Genomic DNA, 19842 nt, shown 5'->3' with positions numbered 1-19842 from the left:
AATGTAACCAACAATATGGAATTTACAAGTAACCTATTGCGTAGCGTTATTGGTATAAATTTAGCCATATTGAATACATATAATTTGGTCATTTTATTCTGAGGTGTAACTGCTAGCCTTGTAATATGACAAAAATGGAAAACAGTAATATTCTGAGCTCTCGATCGACCATATTGACCATTATTAACCCAAACAACCTTGGGATAGTTAACTGGCAAAGAACACCAGCTGTCCACCCATTAGACCAGCCATGTTGAGGCTTAGGTCTGATAAATATGACCCTGGCAAGCTGCAGACCCTGAATGGACACACACTGTAGCTTGCTAGTTGGTCAGAGGAGGAACAAGCTGGCTGCTAAGTAGTGATTCACAGCAGCTCATAGTATTTTTGTGGGGCCCAGGGGAGCACTTCTGTGTCATATGACCCCAATTTGTATATTAAAAAGACCTAGCATCACCTTCCACGATGGTAGCCAGTGCATCAATGTAAATAGAGAACCAAGTGATCCATTGTCAGTTTTGGGTGATTAGCAGCCAATTATTTTTGAGTAAACTACTGGGCACACTTCAAGGTATTTAAATAGACTCTTACCAAGAGACTTAGGCAAAAGATTTCTCACAAATTCTGCATGGTCACCAACATGTAGTATGCTGTATACACTGGAGTTTATAAGTTCTTCCTGGTTATATTTCAGGTATTGGGTCACATTCTCAGATACGAACACTATATTTCCTTCAAGATTGACCACAAAAAAGAATCCATCCAAGGCCTGTAAAGAATAAAAGATACAATGTAAATACAGTGTTTACTAGATAGTACACCCTTCCACCCATAATGAGATGATACAGCATTCGGCTAAAGTTCATTAGAAAATGAGAGGATTGCTTACAAATATCATCAGCTCTTATTGTTTCAAATTTCATGTAAATTATTTTTTGAAAACACTTTCTTTTGGGAGCAAGCACAAGTTGCTTCCTTTTTCTGTAACATTATTCCCTTTTTCAGCCACCTCTTGACACTTTAGCAACTGCATTGGGTGAATGCATAGACTGCACTTAAGCTAACGTTAGCATGTCGATGTTAGTGCCACAGATTTCCCCCACACATTACTGTCCCTTTAGATTGCCTTCATTTCACCCTCCACTCTCCTGCTAGACTTAACAGCATTTATTGCCTATCTCCTCATATTGCAATGGTCAGGCTAGGAATAGAAGTGCCCACATCAAACCTCTCTCCATCACTGCTCTATGCCAGTGCACCTAACCAAAGGCTGATTGTTACACATTGAAAACAATTTCACAATTCAAATAGCAGGCTTTTCACTGTGCATTATATTTTTAAAAATAATTAAAATGAGCAATTATAGGTTAGAAAAAAAGTAATTAGTAACCTTGTAGGAGAGGACAGACAATACAGAGGAGAAAAAGTGGAGGATTACTTATTGACTCAGCTGGTTAAAGCAGCCAGTAGTTGAGCCACAGACCAAGAGGGTGCTAGGATCCATCCCCAATCTGGACAGTATTCGATGATCTCAGCTGGAGCTACAGAGTTAGTAGTACCAACCTCAGTGCTCACAATGTTGGATGTGTGGAGTAGGGAAGGCTGGGTTCCAACTTCAGAACACCAGTTAGTTTCTCCAGCTGAAAGTACACATCTAGACTGGGAGCAGGGCTAGGATCAGCTGTGCTTTCTGCTATTGTTGGATGCTCTGCTGATCTGCATTGTTTAGGATCACATGTGACGAATGGTCATTTGGACGAGGAACTGAAGGGCATCCAGTGCCCACAGAGCCTTACCTCATCAAGAAATCAAGACCTTAAAACAGAAGCAAAGAGAAAAGGGGCTGATGGGGAGCTACATTGGGGAACTTCCTGTACTTCCTACAGCTCAATAACTTGATAAGATATTTCACCTGCATCTTTATTGCCTTCCAAAGTAAATATACAAACCTAAAAATAATGATGCAGACCAATATGGCAGCTGGTCAAACAAGCCTGTCCTATGCTGTCATGGTGCAAGGCCCATGATCCCCAATGCCCCACACCCACCAGCGGCCATGTAATGCCCTCAGAAAAGGCAAAAAAGGCACCAATAAAACAACCCAAGGCCAATTTCAGGGCAAACAAAGTCTGGGAAATTCCTTTCCAGCAGCCAAAGGTGATTAAAACATGGAGACCACAATAGGCAGAAGACACATTATCCAATAACCCAAGTGTCTTTTCTACTCCGTGATATCAGCCAGAGCTAGGAATCATCTAGCTCCCTTTTGGAAGAACGTAGTAAATTCATTCATTGTTTGAACCGACAACTTGTTGCAAAGATTGATGCTCCACCTCCAAAAGAGTAACTACCTTACATAAGCATTAGTTTTGTACATTTGTCTCTTGGTCCTCCCAAAACCCCACCCACCACCCCCCTCCCTGGAAGCCCGCAAGCAATCCGCACAGGATTTGCTTTTCAGGTTTCCTGCATGGGAAGTCCCTGTCTGCTGCTGGGTGAATAGCAGCAGAAGTGGGATGAGACCATTAAGTGGGCACTAACTGCCCACTTAAAGCCTTTAGCAGGGCAAGATGAATGTCTACGGGCCTTCCCACATTGGATTTAATCGAGGCAGTGTTGACAAGGCAGCAGGGTCCCACTCACCACCCTCCCACCTGAATAAATGTCTCCTACACCCAAACTCGCTACAGGGGAGGGCATTCATTTCCGCCCCAAGTCTAACATGTAACTAAGGGCATAGTATCAATCTTGAACCGCTTCCAGGGCTTCCATGTCACCAATCATGTGGGACCAAAACCAGACACAATGGGGATGGTCGGGAATGGGCGATCGGGTCCACGCCGCCATTTTATGTGGGCAGTCCAATTAAGGCCCACCCAGCGTACTTCACGACTCCCATGCTCAGCTGCAGTGGGCAAGCGTGCTAAGCCTGCCGGGTCTAATGGCGACCCGGTGGCCTGTATAAAGGAAGGCCTGGCAGCCTTGGAAAGGCTGCTCTCAATGGCTGGGCGTAGGGCTCTGCAGAAGGGCAATGATGGCGACACAAGTCTGGAGGGTAGGCCATTGGGGCAGGCCAGGCCAGGCCGGAGGGTAGGCCATCGGGGCAGGCCAGGCCAGGCCGGAGGGTAGGCCATCGGGGTAGGCCAGGCCAGGCCGGAGGGTAGGCCATCGGGGCAGGCCAGGCCAGGCCGGAGGGTAGGCCATCGGGGCAGTGTGCCCCTCGTTTTTCAGATGAGTGCCTAGCTGTCCTCTTGGAGGAGGTGGAAGCGCGGCGGAGGACCTTCTTCCGAGGGTTGGGAGGTGGAGGCCTCCCCACCTGACCAAACGTGCGTGAGAGGAGATGGCCAAGAGTGTTAGCTCCCATGTTGTGGTGCAGCGCACATGGCTCCGGTGCCACAAAAGGTTCAATGATCTCCTGCGCTCAGGAAGAGTGAGTACCATGTTGCCTCAAGTCACTTCATGCAGCCGTCACCCTTTACCCCCAACCAACTCCGAGAACAGTAACGTCACTGAATCCCTCACAGCATGGATCCCTCGCTGGGTGTGACAGCAGAGATTGCCCATGCCTAGTTCACCTGAGAGGGTTGAGCTAGGATGTGTTCTGCATCTGTAGCATGTGTGACACTGACACCCAAAGCGTAGAATGGGTTTGAAAGTCAAGGGTCTGCACCTAGGCATAATGCTGGAACTGTGGAGCATGTCAAAGTCAGGGTGCTAAAATGCTGGGAGGGGAGCTTCCAGTTGGTGGGGCATCAATCCATCTTCTGGTGTTTGTGCTCCATGTGCTTGTGCCTCCTTGCTTAGCAAAGTAGCACCTTGTGGTGCCACATGTGAAGGAGGCAGCATTTGGGCAATGGTGGGGGGGGTCAGCCCTGGCTTGTTTGGGTGAGTGTGCGTCAGCTGCAGGGTAACGAAGAACTGGAGTCCTGCAATGTCCCACTCTGGCTGGGTTGGCAGGGATGCGATGGGAATTCAGGTGCAGGCCGGATTAATTAATGCTCCTCTCTCTCTTTCAGGAAAAGACTGCGCACAATGTGTCGGAATGAATGCGGACTGGCGGAGGGCAGGCCCAGTTGGCCATCCTTACGGCTATCGAGCAGCAGGCCATGGGCCTTGAGAGGCACCATGCCCCCAGGTCCACCAGTAACGGTGAGGCTGGGGTGCCACAGGGAGGTATGTTTGGCGAGCAGTCAGGTCACCATGCGTGTCACAGAAGCCATGGCACTGTTGAATGCTCCGCGATTGAAGTTAGTAACATGGGTTTACTCTTGATTATTGAAGGATGAACGCAAAATGATCTGGGGGAGCGGCATGCACAATGACATTGTCTGCACTGTAACTAATCAAATGTCCTTTTTCTTCCTTTCAGCATCACTGGAGCAGGGCCAGGAGGAGGATGCAGAGGGCCCACCTCTCACCCCTGAAGCCCCCGAGCAAATGCACTCTCCAGCGTCACATCATCTCAGCCAGGCAGGCACCAGCACAGATACTAGCACCTCAGCGGGAATTAGATCTACGGCTAGTGTCCCGGGGCATAGCGGTGAGGGCACTTCACACTCACTTGAGGTGCGGGCAGAGACAGATTGCCCAGGGCACCAGCAGTCAGAGGAATTCTGGGGACCAGGTACTTGCTTGGTTGGTGGCTGATGATGTGCCTCTGGAGTTGTCCGTGAGGCAGCGAACGCTGGAAGTGTAGCAGGGTATGTGGGACGATCGGGTGGAGATACATGAGGCTATGCGTGGCATGGTGCCCGTGCTGGAGGGAGTCCAAGTGCAGTATTACCGATGCTGAGCACCATGCTTCCTCCATGGAGAGAGTGGCGACTCTCGTGAAGAGGTACCTCCAGGAGAACAATCGGGTCCTCCTCCGGTTGTGCTCAGACCTGCAAGCCCTCACAGCGGCTGCGAAAAGTCAAGATCAATTGCTGCCTCAAGGGCCTTAACTGGCCTGTTAATTGATGGCGGGCACGCATCCTAACTTATAGTGCCCGCTTTCCCAAATATCGCGATGACGCGCGGTGACGTTGGGGCATTCACCCGACGTCACCGCATGTCATTTTACGTGCGGGGCCTGCCCCTGCATGCCAACAGGAAAATTCTAGCCAATATGCTCAATGAGGACTAACCAATAAGCTCGTTTGAAATGGCTGATCTTTGTTGCCAAAAGTATTCTAATCCGCTGGATGGGTACTTATTAACTCTCAGTAATTAAGGAAAAAAATCATCGGGCATTAACTAACTTTAGTAACTATAAACCACCAAATTAGAGATTAGTTGCAGTATTTACAAAGCTAGTTTAACACGCGACTGAGTGTTCTGTTATTTATTATGATAAAATGCCACCATAAGCTGAAGGGCAGTGACTGGTTATGCAACAGGAAAATCAAATCAAAGTGGAATATATACATTACGTAGAGAATTATTTCCATGTATATGCTATGTGCATACTGCATGCTTTGCTTCAGTAATTTGGAATTTGTACTAAATTAAAATTCTACGATTTGAGATACAAACTTCAAAAGAATATTAAAGATAAACAGATGGTTGAATTAACAATAGTTAAAGTTAGGAAGGTTATAAAATATCAGCCATAACACGCTGCAGGCGGACTTAACGAGGGCCAAGTGGGACTTCAGCCCCTCACTGGGGAGCAAGTCCTGCCCTCTAGAGCTGCCAGTCAATCCAATTGGCTGGCAGCTCCATCAGTCCAGCAGCGCCAAGGGTGGGACTACACCGAAGATGCCAAAGGCGGCCTATGGATCCCCGGAATTGCTAAGTCTAGGGTTTTGGGCAGGGATGGTTTCGGATGGTCAAAGAGGGGGGCAAGGGGATAGTGGGGTGGGGGGGGGGCGGGGTGTTGGGTTTAAGGCTGGGGGTGGGTTAGGAAGAAGGGGGGGGAGGCCTCCCCCGATCCGCAAAGGCCAGCCCCCAAAGATCTCTTCCTTCCCACCCTTTAATGTAGGTAGGTAAAGAAAAAAAATAGGACTGCCCGCTCCCGCCCAGCTAACCATACCAGTCGTTTTACAGCATGGGGAGCGTACTATCAGGGCCAATTAGCTTGGTAACTTTGAAAATGGCAGAGGTTGCTGATTTCAGCGCCCGCCCACCCCCTTGTATTATGGGGGTGAGCAGGAAGGAACTGGAGTGGGCACTGCCCTATTTTACATGCCACTCCCCCCACCAGAAACTCACCTGCCAGGGGCATGTAAAATGCAGCCCATAATTTGAGAGAAAGAGATAATGATGATCTTTAGTCACATATTTCACATTGGCCTGATAAACATAAATTAAATTATAAACACTCCCAAACCAAGATTCTTGATAGCTCATAAGTTTATGCAAAAGCTTGTTGAGCCATATAGACAGCAAAGGTCCCAGGTTCAATCTCCAGCCTAATAGAGATAGTTGGATTATATTGGAGGAATAAATACCATGGTTTCCTTTCTTAATAGCTATCTCTGCTGGATGTACATGCATGTGGACATGCATGTGTTTGCAACCCTGGTGTCCTGTTTGATCCTGAGCTGAGCTTACAACCCCATATCCTCTCCATCACCAAGACCACCAACTTCCACCTTTGTTACAATGCTCATCTCTAGCCCTGCCTCAGCCCATCTGCTGCTGTTCCTCCCATGCACGCTTATGTTACCTCCAGATTTAACTATTACAATACCTGCCTTGCAAGCTTTCCATCTTTCAAACTCTAAACTTCAGCTCATCCAAAATACTAATATCCAAATTCCAACGCACACCAAATTCCGTTCACCCATTGTCCACGTGCTTGCTGATGAACATTGGCTCTGAGTCCAGTGATGGCTCAAATTTACAATTCTCATCCTGGTTTTCATGGCCTCCAACCTCCACATATCTGTTACCTTCTTCAGCCCTCCAACACACAGAGATCTCTGCATTCCTCCAATTCTGGCCTTTTGCAATTTCTGATTTAATCGGCTAACCATTGGCAACCATGCCTTCAGTTACCTGGGCCTTAACCTCTGGAATTCCCTTCTTACACCTCTTCAGCCTTCTACTTCTCACTAAGACTCTTCTTAAAAACCGCCTTATTTACACCAAGCTTTTGGCTAGGTGCCAAATTTTGTCTGTTAATTTGTGACATTTCATGATGTTAAAGGCACTATATAGATGCAAGTCATTGTTACCATTTTCTACTTTTCATTCCCTCCTCCCACTTTGCCCACAGAAAGTGCCAGCTTTTGCTGAGTACCCGAAGCATTCCAGTATCTTATTCAGGTGATGATTTTCCATATGTATGGCTGGAATCAGTGTCAGAAAAGTATTTGACCAGGAGGTCATCACAGTTGAACCAAATCTCATTTTCATCCAACATCTGCACATGCACTTTTCCAGCAAAGGTCACCAGAAACCTCTATCATTTGTTACACACTTCAATCCCAGGTCTGTGAGGTCAGCTGTCCCACTCAACTGTTGTTCTGGGAAAAATCAGTTTAATCAATATAAACTCAGAATCAAAGCTGAGGTCTTCTGCTCTGTATGTCTCATTGCTATATGTATGTTACAGTATTGCCATTAGCTTACTGTATTAAAGGAAATATAGTTTAATTGTTTGACACATTTTACAGTTTTAAGTTGCTTTGTGGACAATGAAATCTCACTTTGGCTCGGAAATTCCGGGCAACCTGCACCACCACCACGACAGTTTTTAGTAAAGATCATCAAGGAAATTTGGTTCAGTTCACCACTTTAATGCTACAACCAATTTTCTTTGATCTTTTGAGACAATTCGGTAAAACCTCTGCCAAAACACTCCACCACATAGCTTCACGCTCACGTATAAGTCCAAAAAAATTGAGCGTTTTATGCATTTATGCCGCTTCTGAACAAATGTAAATGTGTGTGCAAAACCTTTGGTGTAGCAGAGCCCAAAGTTGTATTTTTGGTGACTTGTGATTTTTTAAAAATCTCCTCACTGAAACTTACACTGTATGTTCTGTATCTATCGCTTCAGAATGAATTATATTAAAAACTGAAAAACTTCAAGATTACACGGTCTTAAACATGCTGACCTGGAGTTTCCACTAGGTTACACTGGGTGCAATAGACCCAAAATTGGCCAAATCAGTGAAAAAGATTGAGCAATTGCAAGCGCAAATTAGGTCGAGTGCAAACCAAGTTCCCGCAATCTTTTGCATTGGTTTAAAAAAGATTGCGTTGAAGTCCACCTCACCCACAAACCTCGCCATGATCCCAGGTCAAATTCATCACTACTGCGAGTTTCCACTTTTTGTGCCTGTTGCAGCCCCTCTCAGAGGCTATTAAAATTAAGCATTTTTTTTAAGGCAGAAGTCCACTAATAGGCACTTTTTAAAAAGATTTTAACTGATTACTGTACACCAATGAACCTAGTAAATGATTCTTTATAGTTTTTAAAGTCATTTTTAGTTATTTATAAATGGTCAGGTAGTGGGGTTAGACAGCAATTAAAAATGCTTATTTTTTGTGATAGACCCATAATCAGCTGTTTGAATAAATCTGCACCAGATTACCACTTTTAAATGGATCATGAAATTATCTTTAATACATTAAAAAAATAACACTGCCCGATTGCTCTGTTTTATAAAATATTTTACATTCAGTGCCATGCAAATAAATTTGAGCAAAAACTTGAGTAAACAAAAAAAAACTTCTGAAAATTAGCACAATTTTGAGTACAATTTGCACCTGGATTGCTTATTGCACATAAAGCAGAAGTTCTTGGCCACTTTACTCAAAATGTATAAAGGATGGTTTTATGACTTTACCCCTTAATCTTCATACATAAGATTTAATGATGGAAAATGGCATGGTTGCACACGTTCCTTGGCTCCCAATTGTTTATGCTGATTCTTGCATGCAAATGAGGTTCTTAGAAAATTTTGGTGCAAGTTGCAAGATCAACATAAATTCCAGTGCTAATATTGGCGTAACTAAATGTGTTAAGTGAGGAAATTCCAACCTTTATATTTAATTTTTGAGGTATAAAAATGAAATGGCAATTTTCTAGTTTTCTTGGTTCTAAACTGACCTCAAGCATCATTGGTCCAAGTGCATCCTTGTCAATGACACCTTGACCTGTAGAGGACACATCAGCCTTCTGCACAGCATCTTCATTTGCAGCAGCCTTTTCTGCAAAACAAAAGTAAATTATTGCAACACGTAGATCCATAGGATTGCCAAAGCTTTGAGTTAACCATGAAACTGCTTTACACTGATTTTTAATGGGAGTGTAAATACATTTCAGAAGACCAGATTTAGAACAGGAAAGTAGCACCAAGTGATTTAATATTGTCTCCTATAAAATAAATAATGCTTCAACAAGATTTTGATGAATTCTAGATCAAGTCCTTTCTTCAAAGCTCAGAACTGCTTCTAGCTTACAAAACAATACTACGTAGCTCTCATGTTTCACTTTGCTAATTACATTTAGCTGCCTAATGAAAGGATTATCCATCCAGTCAATTGCAATTCTAACTCTCAGGGGAATAAAGAAATCAACTGAATCTCGTCATATTCTATGCTATGGTGATAGAAGGCAAGGCCAATGGGGCAGCAGGGCAGCCTCAGTTTTTAAACTATTGGGAGACTTCTGATTCTTTCTACTGGAGGAATTCTTGTCGTTGAGGATAAGTGGAAGGCATGAATAAAATCAAACATAATTGCACACCTAAAGGAGCAATACTATATAAAATGTCTGTAGTCCTTCCTATAAACATGACTCTTGCAGAACTAGGAACGATTGATGCCCCTTCAGCGTTAATAGCCTGCAGGAAACCCAAAAGATGGAATTAAGAATGCCACAAAAGGACAGATGCGTGACTACCAGCAGCTCTCATTCAACAGTTGTCGGCTGTTTTGGTATAAAGTCTTCAGTTCTTTCCTCTTCTGGACTCACTGCAGCCAACTGCTGCTTTTTAAATCATGACATCTCTCCAAGCATGTTTTGGCAAATGATGAGCAAAATTAGCCCTCATCTAACAAAATAATCCAGCCTTTCAGGTTTCCTAATTAACTCTTTTGAAATGACATTTATATAGATTTGCTCAATCCTTGGTACATATTGGTTAGAAAGAAAATTGACTCAATGTGGAGGCACCGAAGCCATCCTACAGCGTGGTTACAGTTGCACTACTAAACACCCTTGATACTGGAGTTCACAGTGTGCATGTATTTAGATATATACATACATGTATATTTAACGGTTAATAAAAGTCTGCTGAAGCTTCCTGTCAAAAAACCTTCTTGTGTCCCTTTTGTGCTACATTTTTGTCAATATTTTCCAATATAAATCTTTTCCACATTAATGCAATTAGCATTTATTGCTTTTCTCTCCCCAGTACTGCTGTCCACTTCCTTGGCCATCTGCTCCATTGTTGGCCACTGTTGCTCCCACCATTTGTGGTCAGTTGCTGAGGCCCATTTTTGGCTGGCACTGAGGTGGAGTTTTCTCCAACATTTTCCTTATTCTCCCTTAGATTCATTCTTGGGACATGGGCGTTGTTGGCAGGGCCAGCATTTATTTGTTACCTATTTTCTTAGTTGCCCGAAGGTGGTACAGTTCTTCTTTGACCGTCGCAAGCAGTTTGATACAACTGAGTGGTTTGTTAGCTTACTTCAGAAGGGTAGGTGGGGGTGGGGCGAGGGATGAGAACTGGAGACACTGACAACACCCAGCAAGGATATCTGATCTTCTTCATTTAAAAAGAAATTAGTGTATCAGTTGGGTTGTTTGATGGTCATCTTTACTGATACCAGCCTTTTATTCTTTCAGCTTCGCTTCTCCCATTTTACTTGGCATCACCCCAATGCTGGTTGATCACCCTTCCCCATCACCTCCTTTTTCTCTTCCGATCCGGCTGCATTCAAGTGTCTCGCCGCCACGTCTTTCAATCTGGTCTCACGCCTTCCTCATCTCCCTCTTCCTGGCAGTCCCATCTCCATTACTCACCTCACCACATTTCCTCTCTCTCCCCCGCACAAACAAATGACCACACCATTTCAATCTTTTGGTTATTTTTCTTTGATGCTCCCAAATCTTCGCTGACCCTCTGATGTGCTGATTCCTGATTTTGTCCTTGCTCGTTATTCCACACATCCATCTCAGGCCGGTCTCATACCAGCTCTGATACCGGCTTTTTATTTTCAGATTTTTAGGACTGAATTCAAATTCTCAAACTGCCTTGGTGGGATTTGAACTCTTATTCTCCAGACATGAAGAGAAAAAAACCTGCAAGGCTATAGGGAAAGGGAGGGGGAGTGGAACTTGCAAAATTGATCTTGCAGAGAGCTAGCAAAGACATAATGGGCTGAATGGTTATAACACAGGAGGCAGCCATTCTATGATACTGAGTGCCATCTCCACAAAACTGGGAAAAATTGATGGACAACATGGCCAAGGAATAAGTGAAGGAAAATTTCTCTTCATACAATTGAAAAAGCACAGTAGATGACAAATACAAAGAGAATACGCTAAAAGAAAACCTTAATGTTGAGGATAATTAGGCAAGGTATCCATTATCTTGTGAAAGGGGTGGTGTTTTTGTATAGTCAATATTATTTAGGTTAGTTGGAAGACATAAGATGCTACAAATTAAAAACTCCACAAAAACCTGTGTATATTTATCATCAATATATTTGCCAACAAAGAAGTTCAACAAACTAATAGCTACAAAAGGCACAATAGCTACAAAAAGCACAATTTAAAATCATTTTATGTCTATGAAAAACAAAATGGCATTTTTAAAATCAAAATGTAAAAGAACATTTGGGGGATCAGAAAATATGGATTACCATTCTATCATCTGTCTAATTGTCACTGCACTTCACAGTAAACTAAGCCTATGTATACCATGAGATATGTCAAGGTGCTGCATACATGCAACTTTTTTTTTCACTTCTGTTATCCAAGTCTGAACCTGCTCAGACTGAATTGCATTATTACTGTTAGATGCAGAACTACAACGTCTATTCTCATATATGCATATATTTTGTATTGTACTTTACAAATTACAGCCGTATTCTGATTTTAGTATTTTCACAACTTTATTTTCCACATTTTAGTTCCAATGCTTTCAGGATTTTTTTTTGAAATTTAACGTTTATAAAAGGTCAACTATTCTTTATTTCTCAACCAAGCTCTTAAGACATGTTGAGAAATAATAAACTGATGCTTGAATGACAACATAAAACTGAAGCATACAAATACAGTGTAACAATTGTGCCCAAATTTGTGAGCTACCGACGAACATTTTAGCCTAAGGAGTAATATTAGGTTGCATCATTTGTATCTGGAATTTTAGTTATAGCCTTTGAGACATTTAGGCTTAATTTTAGTCAGTTACAAAGGTGAACGACTATTTTAGTTGATAAAAATGTTGAAAAGATCATGACAAACCAAATATTTTCCGTAATTTCCAACTATATGCTTGACTGAGCATAATTTAAAAGCATCCAATGTCTGATGCTCTAAAACTATGCCCATCTCTCATGTTCTGCTCCTTAGTATCCTCCTTCACCTCTTCCAATTTCATTCTGAACAGCTGCTGTGTATGCCATTCTGCATTTTAATTTCTTAGAAATCAGCATGAAGCAAAAACAAGATTCATCCAAAGTGCATGGTGCAATCTGGCTCTAAGCAGATGCAACATGGACATTTCCAACAGCCTGCCAGAAGGGAGGCTCACTCCTTCCTGCTGAGTGTGCCTTTCCACTGGGATTATGGCAGTGTCTAAAGAGACTTTGTTTATAATTACACTAACAGTAGCAGCATCAACTCTGCTTGCAAGCTGACCATGTTGGATAGAATTCAGTTAAACAAATGCACCAGTTACTCTCTTAGAAAAGCTTCACTTCTCTTTTACCCGGGTTTTATAGAGTAGGAATGACAGAGACAGCTCATAGCCAGAAATAATGCAAATTGCTCACGATCTCTACAGTATGTTATTGGCAGAAGAGTTTAAAAGGTTACCCACAGATCAGATTATGCCAATTAATAAAATACATGATGGCAAAAATCATGCAATAAATAGATCTTTAACATTGAACTTGAATATTTTTTACTCCCTGCTGAAAACAAGCAACATATGTACAGTTTTCATGTTAAATATTTCTCAATCCATTTCTATAGCTATAGGTCAAAAACCAAATGCTCAAAATACACATCATACACAAATAATTAGCAGTCCATGCAGCAATAAATCAAACATATTCTATATCCAATTAAATCAAGCAGCTCAGTCACATAGCTGGACAAAGAAATCATTTAGCAATCAATATCTCCCACTGGTAGAAAGCATGACATAAATATAGAGGAAAGGGTTGATTTTTGCACACACCAGTGGTTTGTACAGCAATAGAGTAACATTAATGGTGTAACGCCTCAATGAGATGGTTTCTGAATAATACCTAAAATAAACCAATTACATGGGTAATAGTCTATAAGTAGTCCTGCACCACTATTTCTTTCAGACAGTCCACACACAGTACCCTCTTCAGACCAATTAACATCTGCCAAAGATGCTTTTTATTTTTTAAAAAAAGCACCTATTCTTCAGATTTTGTTTTTACATGATTGTAAGTTCTTTCAAGCCTCCCTGCAGATCTCTGTGCTGATGCTTCCCACCATCAGCTGAGTGCACATCTGAAGTTCACCTCCAAGAGCCAAGTGCATCTCTCCAAAATGATCTGTACTTAAAGCATAAGACACACAAGCTCAATGAGCTTACTTGTGGTATTATCATACTTCCTTAACCAACTGTGGAACATTTTACGCAAACCAAACTGCTGTTGCAACAAGATTATAATTGCCTTAAAATAAACCCATTCAAAATCTACTTTCAGCGATAAGGCAGCAAAATCAACATCGCATATACAGTGCTGTTGAAAGTAAAATGTTCAGGTCAGCAGCTCTGGCAGCCAACATATAGGGCATGGGGAAGAAAAAAACCCACCAACAAGCCAGTTATACATCTGCAACAAACTAAAATTAGAAAAACCACCATATGGCTCCATGAAACGAGGGGCATTTATATTCATTAGGAAGCCTTCTACTTCCAGAAAAACACAAGACCCTTCCTGTGCTCTCTGAATGTGTTTATCTTTTCAACATTAATGCACTATATTTCACAGTGCTGCTGAAATTTCCTGCAGTGCATATTAAACACCACAGCTGCACGTTTTCTCAGTGTTTACACTTACTGGGTGCAAGGAAAGAACAAAGCTCTGCACTGTGCCAGTTACAGCTGCTATGATATAAATCAAGCTTTTCTTTTCTTCAACAATGTCTCGCCCTGCCTTTTCTTCAGCTATCATGATACTTATGGACGAGGAATGCCATCTTAATTAATCCACCCAGAGTAACGCTCGGACCCTGATTGTTGCATCATTTCTATTATTTCAGACTTAATTCTTTTTAATCACCTCTTCTTTGCACCAATATCAGTCCCAATTGCTAGTTTGAAACTGTGTGCTATTCCTAAATAAGTTTTGCTATATTACTTATCTCATGTACTTCTGTAGGATTATCTGTCAGGCACCTCGTTTCCAAACTAGTGTCTCTCCAGTCGCTCTTCAGAACTTAAGTGTCCTGACCCCAAGGATAAGCCTCATGGCTCTTTCTTGCACTGCCTCCAGCACTTGATGTCTTCCTACATCTCAGCAACCAGAAATGGAGACAGTGCTCAAGGTATGGTCTGACTACACCACTATTAGTTTTATGTAGAATATCTTACTTCTAAATCACTAAAACTTGCTCATTCTGTGGTTGCTGCTTCCCAGGGTGCTTATGACTTTTACTTCCAATTTGTCACCTGGATTATTTACAAATACCAGATTTAGATGAGCACCACCGTTTCAAGCTTCATGGATGCACTGGGTCATGAAGCAGTAATGCACTATATTGGTGGCAGCTATCCATCTCATAAGATGATGCTTTGTGTTAAGGGGGTCAACTCTTTGCTAAGCATCGCCTGGTGTGACTCAGGAACCCCAGCCTGGTATGGCAGACTTTGCCGCATTTGCTGCAGAACAAGAGAGTGGGCTGAGAAGGTGCACGATTCGCCTGCATCAGTTTTCTCTGGGTCCTCTCCTCAGCCAGCTGAGCTTTTCATTTCTGCTTGCCTCTTCCGATGCCCTTCCAATTGGCCAGCCTCCAGGAGGTCACAGTCGTCAGCAACCATCGCCTAGCTGTCAGTGTCAATGTCCACAATCTTCATATCTTGCTTGCAGATGCCTTTGTGGTGGAGGTATGGATGCCCAGGAGGTCGTGACCCAGTGGCCAATTCACCACACAGAAGGCATATGACAGCAGCAAAGAGAAGAATATGCCATGAGTGTCAGTGCCAGAACACAACCCTGTTTGATCCCACTGTGGATCTCAAAGAGTTTCGATGTTTCCCCATCATAGCTGACCTTACCCATCATGTTGACATGGAAAGAGGAGATCACATTGAGCAGCTTTGGTGACAGTAATTTCCTCCTGCAGCTTAAATATACTGCCTCTGCTCAACTGGTCTCATGTCACTTATAGACCTTCCAGTTCTGAAACCACACTGGGATTCAGGATGGGTGCATTCAGCCCAGATCTGCAATCTGATAAAGGCAATGCAGGCAAATATTTTTCCCACGATGCCCAGCAGGGAGATGTCTCAATAGTTGTTGCAATTACTACGGTTACCCTTGTTCTTGCGCAGGGTCATAATCTTTCCATCACGCATATCCTGGGGCACTGCCCCTCCCACCAGCAAAGACAGAGAAGTTTGTGCAGATGCTACAGGAGTGCCGGCTTCCCATGCTTGATGAAGTCAGACGGAATAGCAGCAGCACCTGGAGCTTTGCTATTGACAAGTGAGTCAATAGTTTTGCTAAGCTCTTCCACTGTGGGTTCAATACCCAGCTTTGCCATGACAGGCAGGCTTTCTATTGTGTCTGGAGCATCTTCAGTAACGGTGTTCTTCCTAGGGCACAACTCAAGGTAGTGTTCCACCTATCTCTCCAACTGTTTATTGTAGTCAGTGATGACCTCCCTACCTTTGTTTTCAATGGAACAGTTTTCTTTGCTGATGGATCTGTTGTCTTTTTGATTCTTTCATACATGCCCCTAGCATTCCCTGTATCAAAGGACATCTGGATATTCAGGCAAAGTTGTAACTAGTAGCTATTGGTGCACTACCTAGCAGTCTGTTAGACTTCTACTTCAAGCGGTTCTTAGTGCATTCAGAGTCTTCTCGCTTGGATTGCTCTTGTATTTAATGAGAGCAGACTGCTTCAAGTTCCACCATAATGATGTTGGCCTCGAACCAACAGCAATTTTCCACTCTTGCTTCCCATATGAGGAGAGTGCGGTATTGTAGATGGTGTCTCAGAGTATGTTCCATTTCGTTTCTGCGTTCTGTGTGGGAATGCTGGAGAGCTCCTGTTCAATCAAGTCATGGAACTATTAGTTTTTATCTGGGTAGGCAGTATGGTTGATGTTGATAGGATGGCATTTCTGCGTTGTATGAAAAATCTTCAAAGATTGCATCCTCACCCTAGTGCCCACCAGGGAGTGGTCTGTATCACAGTCAGGGCTGTGGTGGCTATGTGTGTTGAGAATACTGTTTAGAGATTCAAGCCTGTTGATGATCAGGTCTAGCTGGTGCTAATGCCCTGATTGTGAGAGCCTTCAGGACATTTTGTCACACGGTTTGTTCTGAAAGAAGGCGTTAGTTATACAAAGCTCATTGTAGCAGCAAAGCTCAAGTAGTCTATGTCCATTCTCATTTATTTTTCCCAGGTTATGATGTCTGAGGCAGGAGGTCCATGCCTCATGATTGGCACCCACTCGTGTTGAAATCCCCCAGTATCTGAGTTAAGAATTCCGAGCGTCAAGGCCCTCATAAAACTGGTCTTTCACCTCTGAAGTGGAGCATAAATATTCATGTGGTTAACTGGCCCTGTTTCAGCTGTGAAGAGGATGGAGAAAAGGCGTTCTGAATCATTTTTGCGGTTTCCTTACAGTGAAGCCTACACTTTCCTCACATGTTTCCTCTGAACTCTTCCCCTGCCAGATGAAGGTATAACTTTTTTTTTAGTGATCCACTCTCGGCTAGCCAGGTCTATTGTAGGGAAGCTAAGTCACTGTTCAGCCCATCAAGTTCCATGTCGATCAGAGCCAACTTGTGCACATTATTGACCAGCTGCGAGTCATCTGTCAGTCCTGTGCACATGGTCTTGACATTCCAACTTGCCTATTGAAGATTTAGCATAGTCTTTCTCTGTTTGTTTGTCTGGTGTGATGGATTCCGTTCGCTTGTTGAGCAGAGATGCTAATCTCCAAGCACCCACTGAAGCGGGTCAGCTTCTACTGGTCAGAGGCTGCCTGACTTGAGATTAGAGGTGGCTGACCAGTGGGACATGATGGTCCCTCCCACCATCAGAGACAGCCCATAGCACCCGCTCTCATTGTCAATTGAGTTGAGCTTATCACTCGTAACTGCTGAGTGTTGTTAACAGTCTGCAGTGAAACTGGAGTGTCCTCTCCAGGCCGCAAGTCTGGGCAAAATTTATGGAAACCCTGGGCTGCCCAATTGTCAAGGCCTGCTCTCGACCTACCGGTTGAGTTCAAAGGAATACAAAGCACTATGCCTTGCACCTGCTTAGTTACAGGAGTTGCTGGAACGATGACATATTTAGACATCAGTCCACCTTTGGACTCCACTCCTGATTTTTTTTGTCAGGGTTTACTCCCTTAACCATCAACTCTCCTGAGGTATCCAAAAGGCAGTGGAGCTATTCAGCCATGGCTGGGAGTTTGGTTCATGCGTGCCAAGGCGTGTCCACATGCCTGTGGAGGTGGGGGGGGGGCAAACTTCCTTAGAGTTCCTCTGAAGTGTTAGCCTGGGGTCACAAGGGACCCAGTTTCCATGTGTCATCATGAGGAGATACAGTTGAGGACTTGTTGATGGACAGGTTCTGTACTGACAGGGAAAGACTTGCACATTTGGGTCTCTTTTTCACATTGCTGCTAGCCAGCAGTGTGGGCTGAGAAAGAGAAGCAAACTGGCACACAAAAGCAGAAAGCATGCTAATGCTCTTCACTCACACACTAGGTGCAACACATTGACCTAGATATCCCATGCATCATAAATCTGACTATTTCACTTGGGTTTTCCCAGTTTATATTTGGTTGATTGAAGTTTCCCATTAAAATTACTTTCCTGTTCTCACATACCCTTATCTCTTTGCAGAAATTTTTTAAAATTAGTTTCCATTTTCTGTGTTTAGCCATGTTTCTGATATTGCCTTCACAACGGAATACCCTATCACAATCATGTCCAGTTCTAGTATCATATTTCTGATGCCTCCAACGTTCATGTATAAGCATCTTAATGTAGAATTGCCTCCTTTAATGTCACACGTATATCTCCCATGGTATTGTGAGCATACTTACCAGCTGAATATGTTTTACCATACAGCCATCCCATCTGGGGTCTGGTTACCTCCTTACACTCCTCTTCTATCTATAGCAGTCTAAATGATTTTCAATTGCTACCCCAATCTTGCTCGGATGTTTTGCTGTTCCTATTTACTTTAAGTGCATTTGGTCCATCTTGCAGCATTCCTTTTTATTCTGGAAGTGGTCCCAATTATGTACTTCCTATTAGCCCTCTTAGATTTACTTTATTATCTCTGGTGTTCCTTTTTGATTGCATTACTTACTGATGTACCATCTTTGTTTTCCCTTTAGGTTTTTGTTTCAACACTAGGTTGAGTAGATGCACCCTTTATTAACAGGTGCTCTGATATCGCTTAGTTCCTCTCTCCTACCCCCTTTTAAATATCATCTTATTTAATTGCTGCCCTGCCTTAGCTGCCTTAACGTTAAAAGGAAACTAACCAGGTTTATTGATGTTCTTTTTGTGCACTGAAGCTACATGCCATTCCGAAGTTTGAGAGAAGAGCTGTCAAGGCAAAATAGTTCACCATTGAACTCCAGAGGTGAGGTCATAGTGACTGACCTTGACATCAAGGCAGCATTTGACCGAGTGTGGCATCAGAGAGCCCTAGCAAAACTGGAGTCAATGGAAATCAGGGGGAAAGCTCTCCTCTTGTTGGAGTCATACCTAGCCCAAAGGAAGGTGGTTGCAGTTGTTGGAGGTCAATCATCTCATTTCAGAACAACACTACAGCAGTTCCTCAGGGTAGTGTCCTTAGCCCAACCATCTTCAGCTACTGCATCAATGACTTTCCTTCCATTATAAGGTCAGAAGTGGGGATGTTCGTTGATGATTGCACAATGTTCAGCACCATTAGCGACTCCCCAGATACTGAAGCAGTCCATGTCCAAATGCAGCAAGACATGGACAATATCCAGGCTTGGGCTGACAAGTGGCAAGTAACATTCACGCCACACAAGTGTCAGGCAATGACCATCTCCAACAAGAGAGGATCTAACCATCACTCCTTGACATTCAATGGCATTACCATCACTGAATCTCCCTCTTATCAACATCCTAGGGATTGTCACTGGCCAGAAACTGAACCAGCCACATAAATACAGTGACTACAAAAGCAGATCAGAGGCTAGGAATCCTGTGGCAAGTAACTAATTTCCTGACTCCCCAAAGCCTGTCCACCATTTACAAAGCACAAATCAGGAGTGAGATGGAATACCACTTGCCCAAATCAGTGTAGCTCTAACAACATTCAAAAAGCTTGACACCATCCAGGACAAAGCAGCCCATTGATTGGCACCCCATCCACAAACATTCACTCTCTCCACCACTGACACACAGTAGCAGCAGTGTGTACCATCTACAAGATGCACTGCCAAGGCTCCTTAGACAGCAC

General features: G+C 43.3%; 1 protein-coding gene across 9 annotated transcripts in view; it reads right to left on the bottom strand.

The window, feature by feature from the left end:
* ncoa2 (nuclear receptor coactivator 2) overlaps nucleotides 1-19842 on the bottom strand; it is a 203545-nt gene that overhangs the window by 87185 nt on the left and 96518 nt on the right. For all 9 annotated transcript variants that reach the window (XM_078540350.1, XM_078540349.1, XM_078540355.1 and 6 more), the window contains 2 exons: nucleotides 9044-9144; nucleotides 592-769 (listed from right to left, as the gene is read on the bottom strand). In XM_078540350.1, coding sequence (XP_078396476.1) covers nucleotides 592-769; nucleotides 9044-9144 — 279 coding nt within the window. The remainder of the gene's footprint in view (nucleotides 1-591; nucleotides 770-9043; nucleotides 9145-19842) is intronic.

Source organism: Cetorhinus maximus, chromosome 4 (genome assembly GCF_964194155.1).
Source record: "Cetorhinus maximus chromosome 4, sCetMax3.hap1.1, whole genome shotgun sequence".
Classification (NCBI taxonomy): domain Eukaryota; kingdom Metazoa; phylum Chordata; class Chondrichthyes; order Lamniformes; family Cetorhinidae; genus Cetorhinus; species Cetorhinus maximus.
The sequence above is the reverse complement of the archived record's forward strand: the minus strand, read 5'-3'. Positions and strand labels throughout refer to the sequence as shown.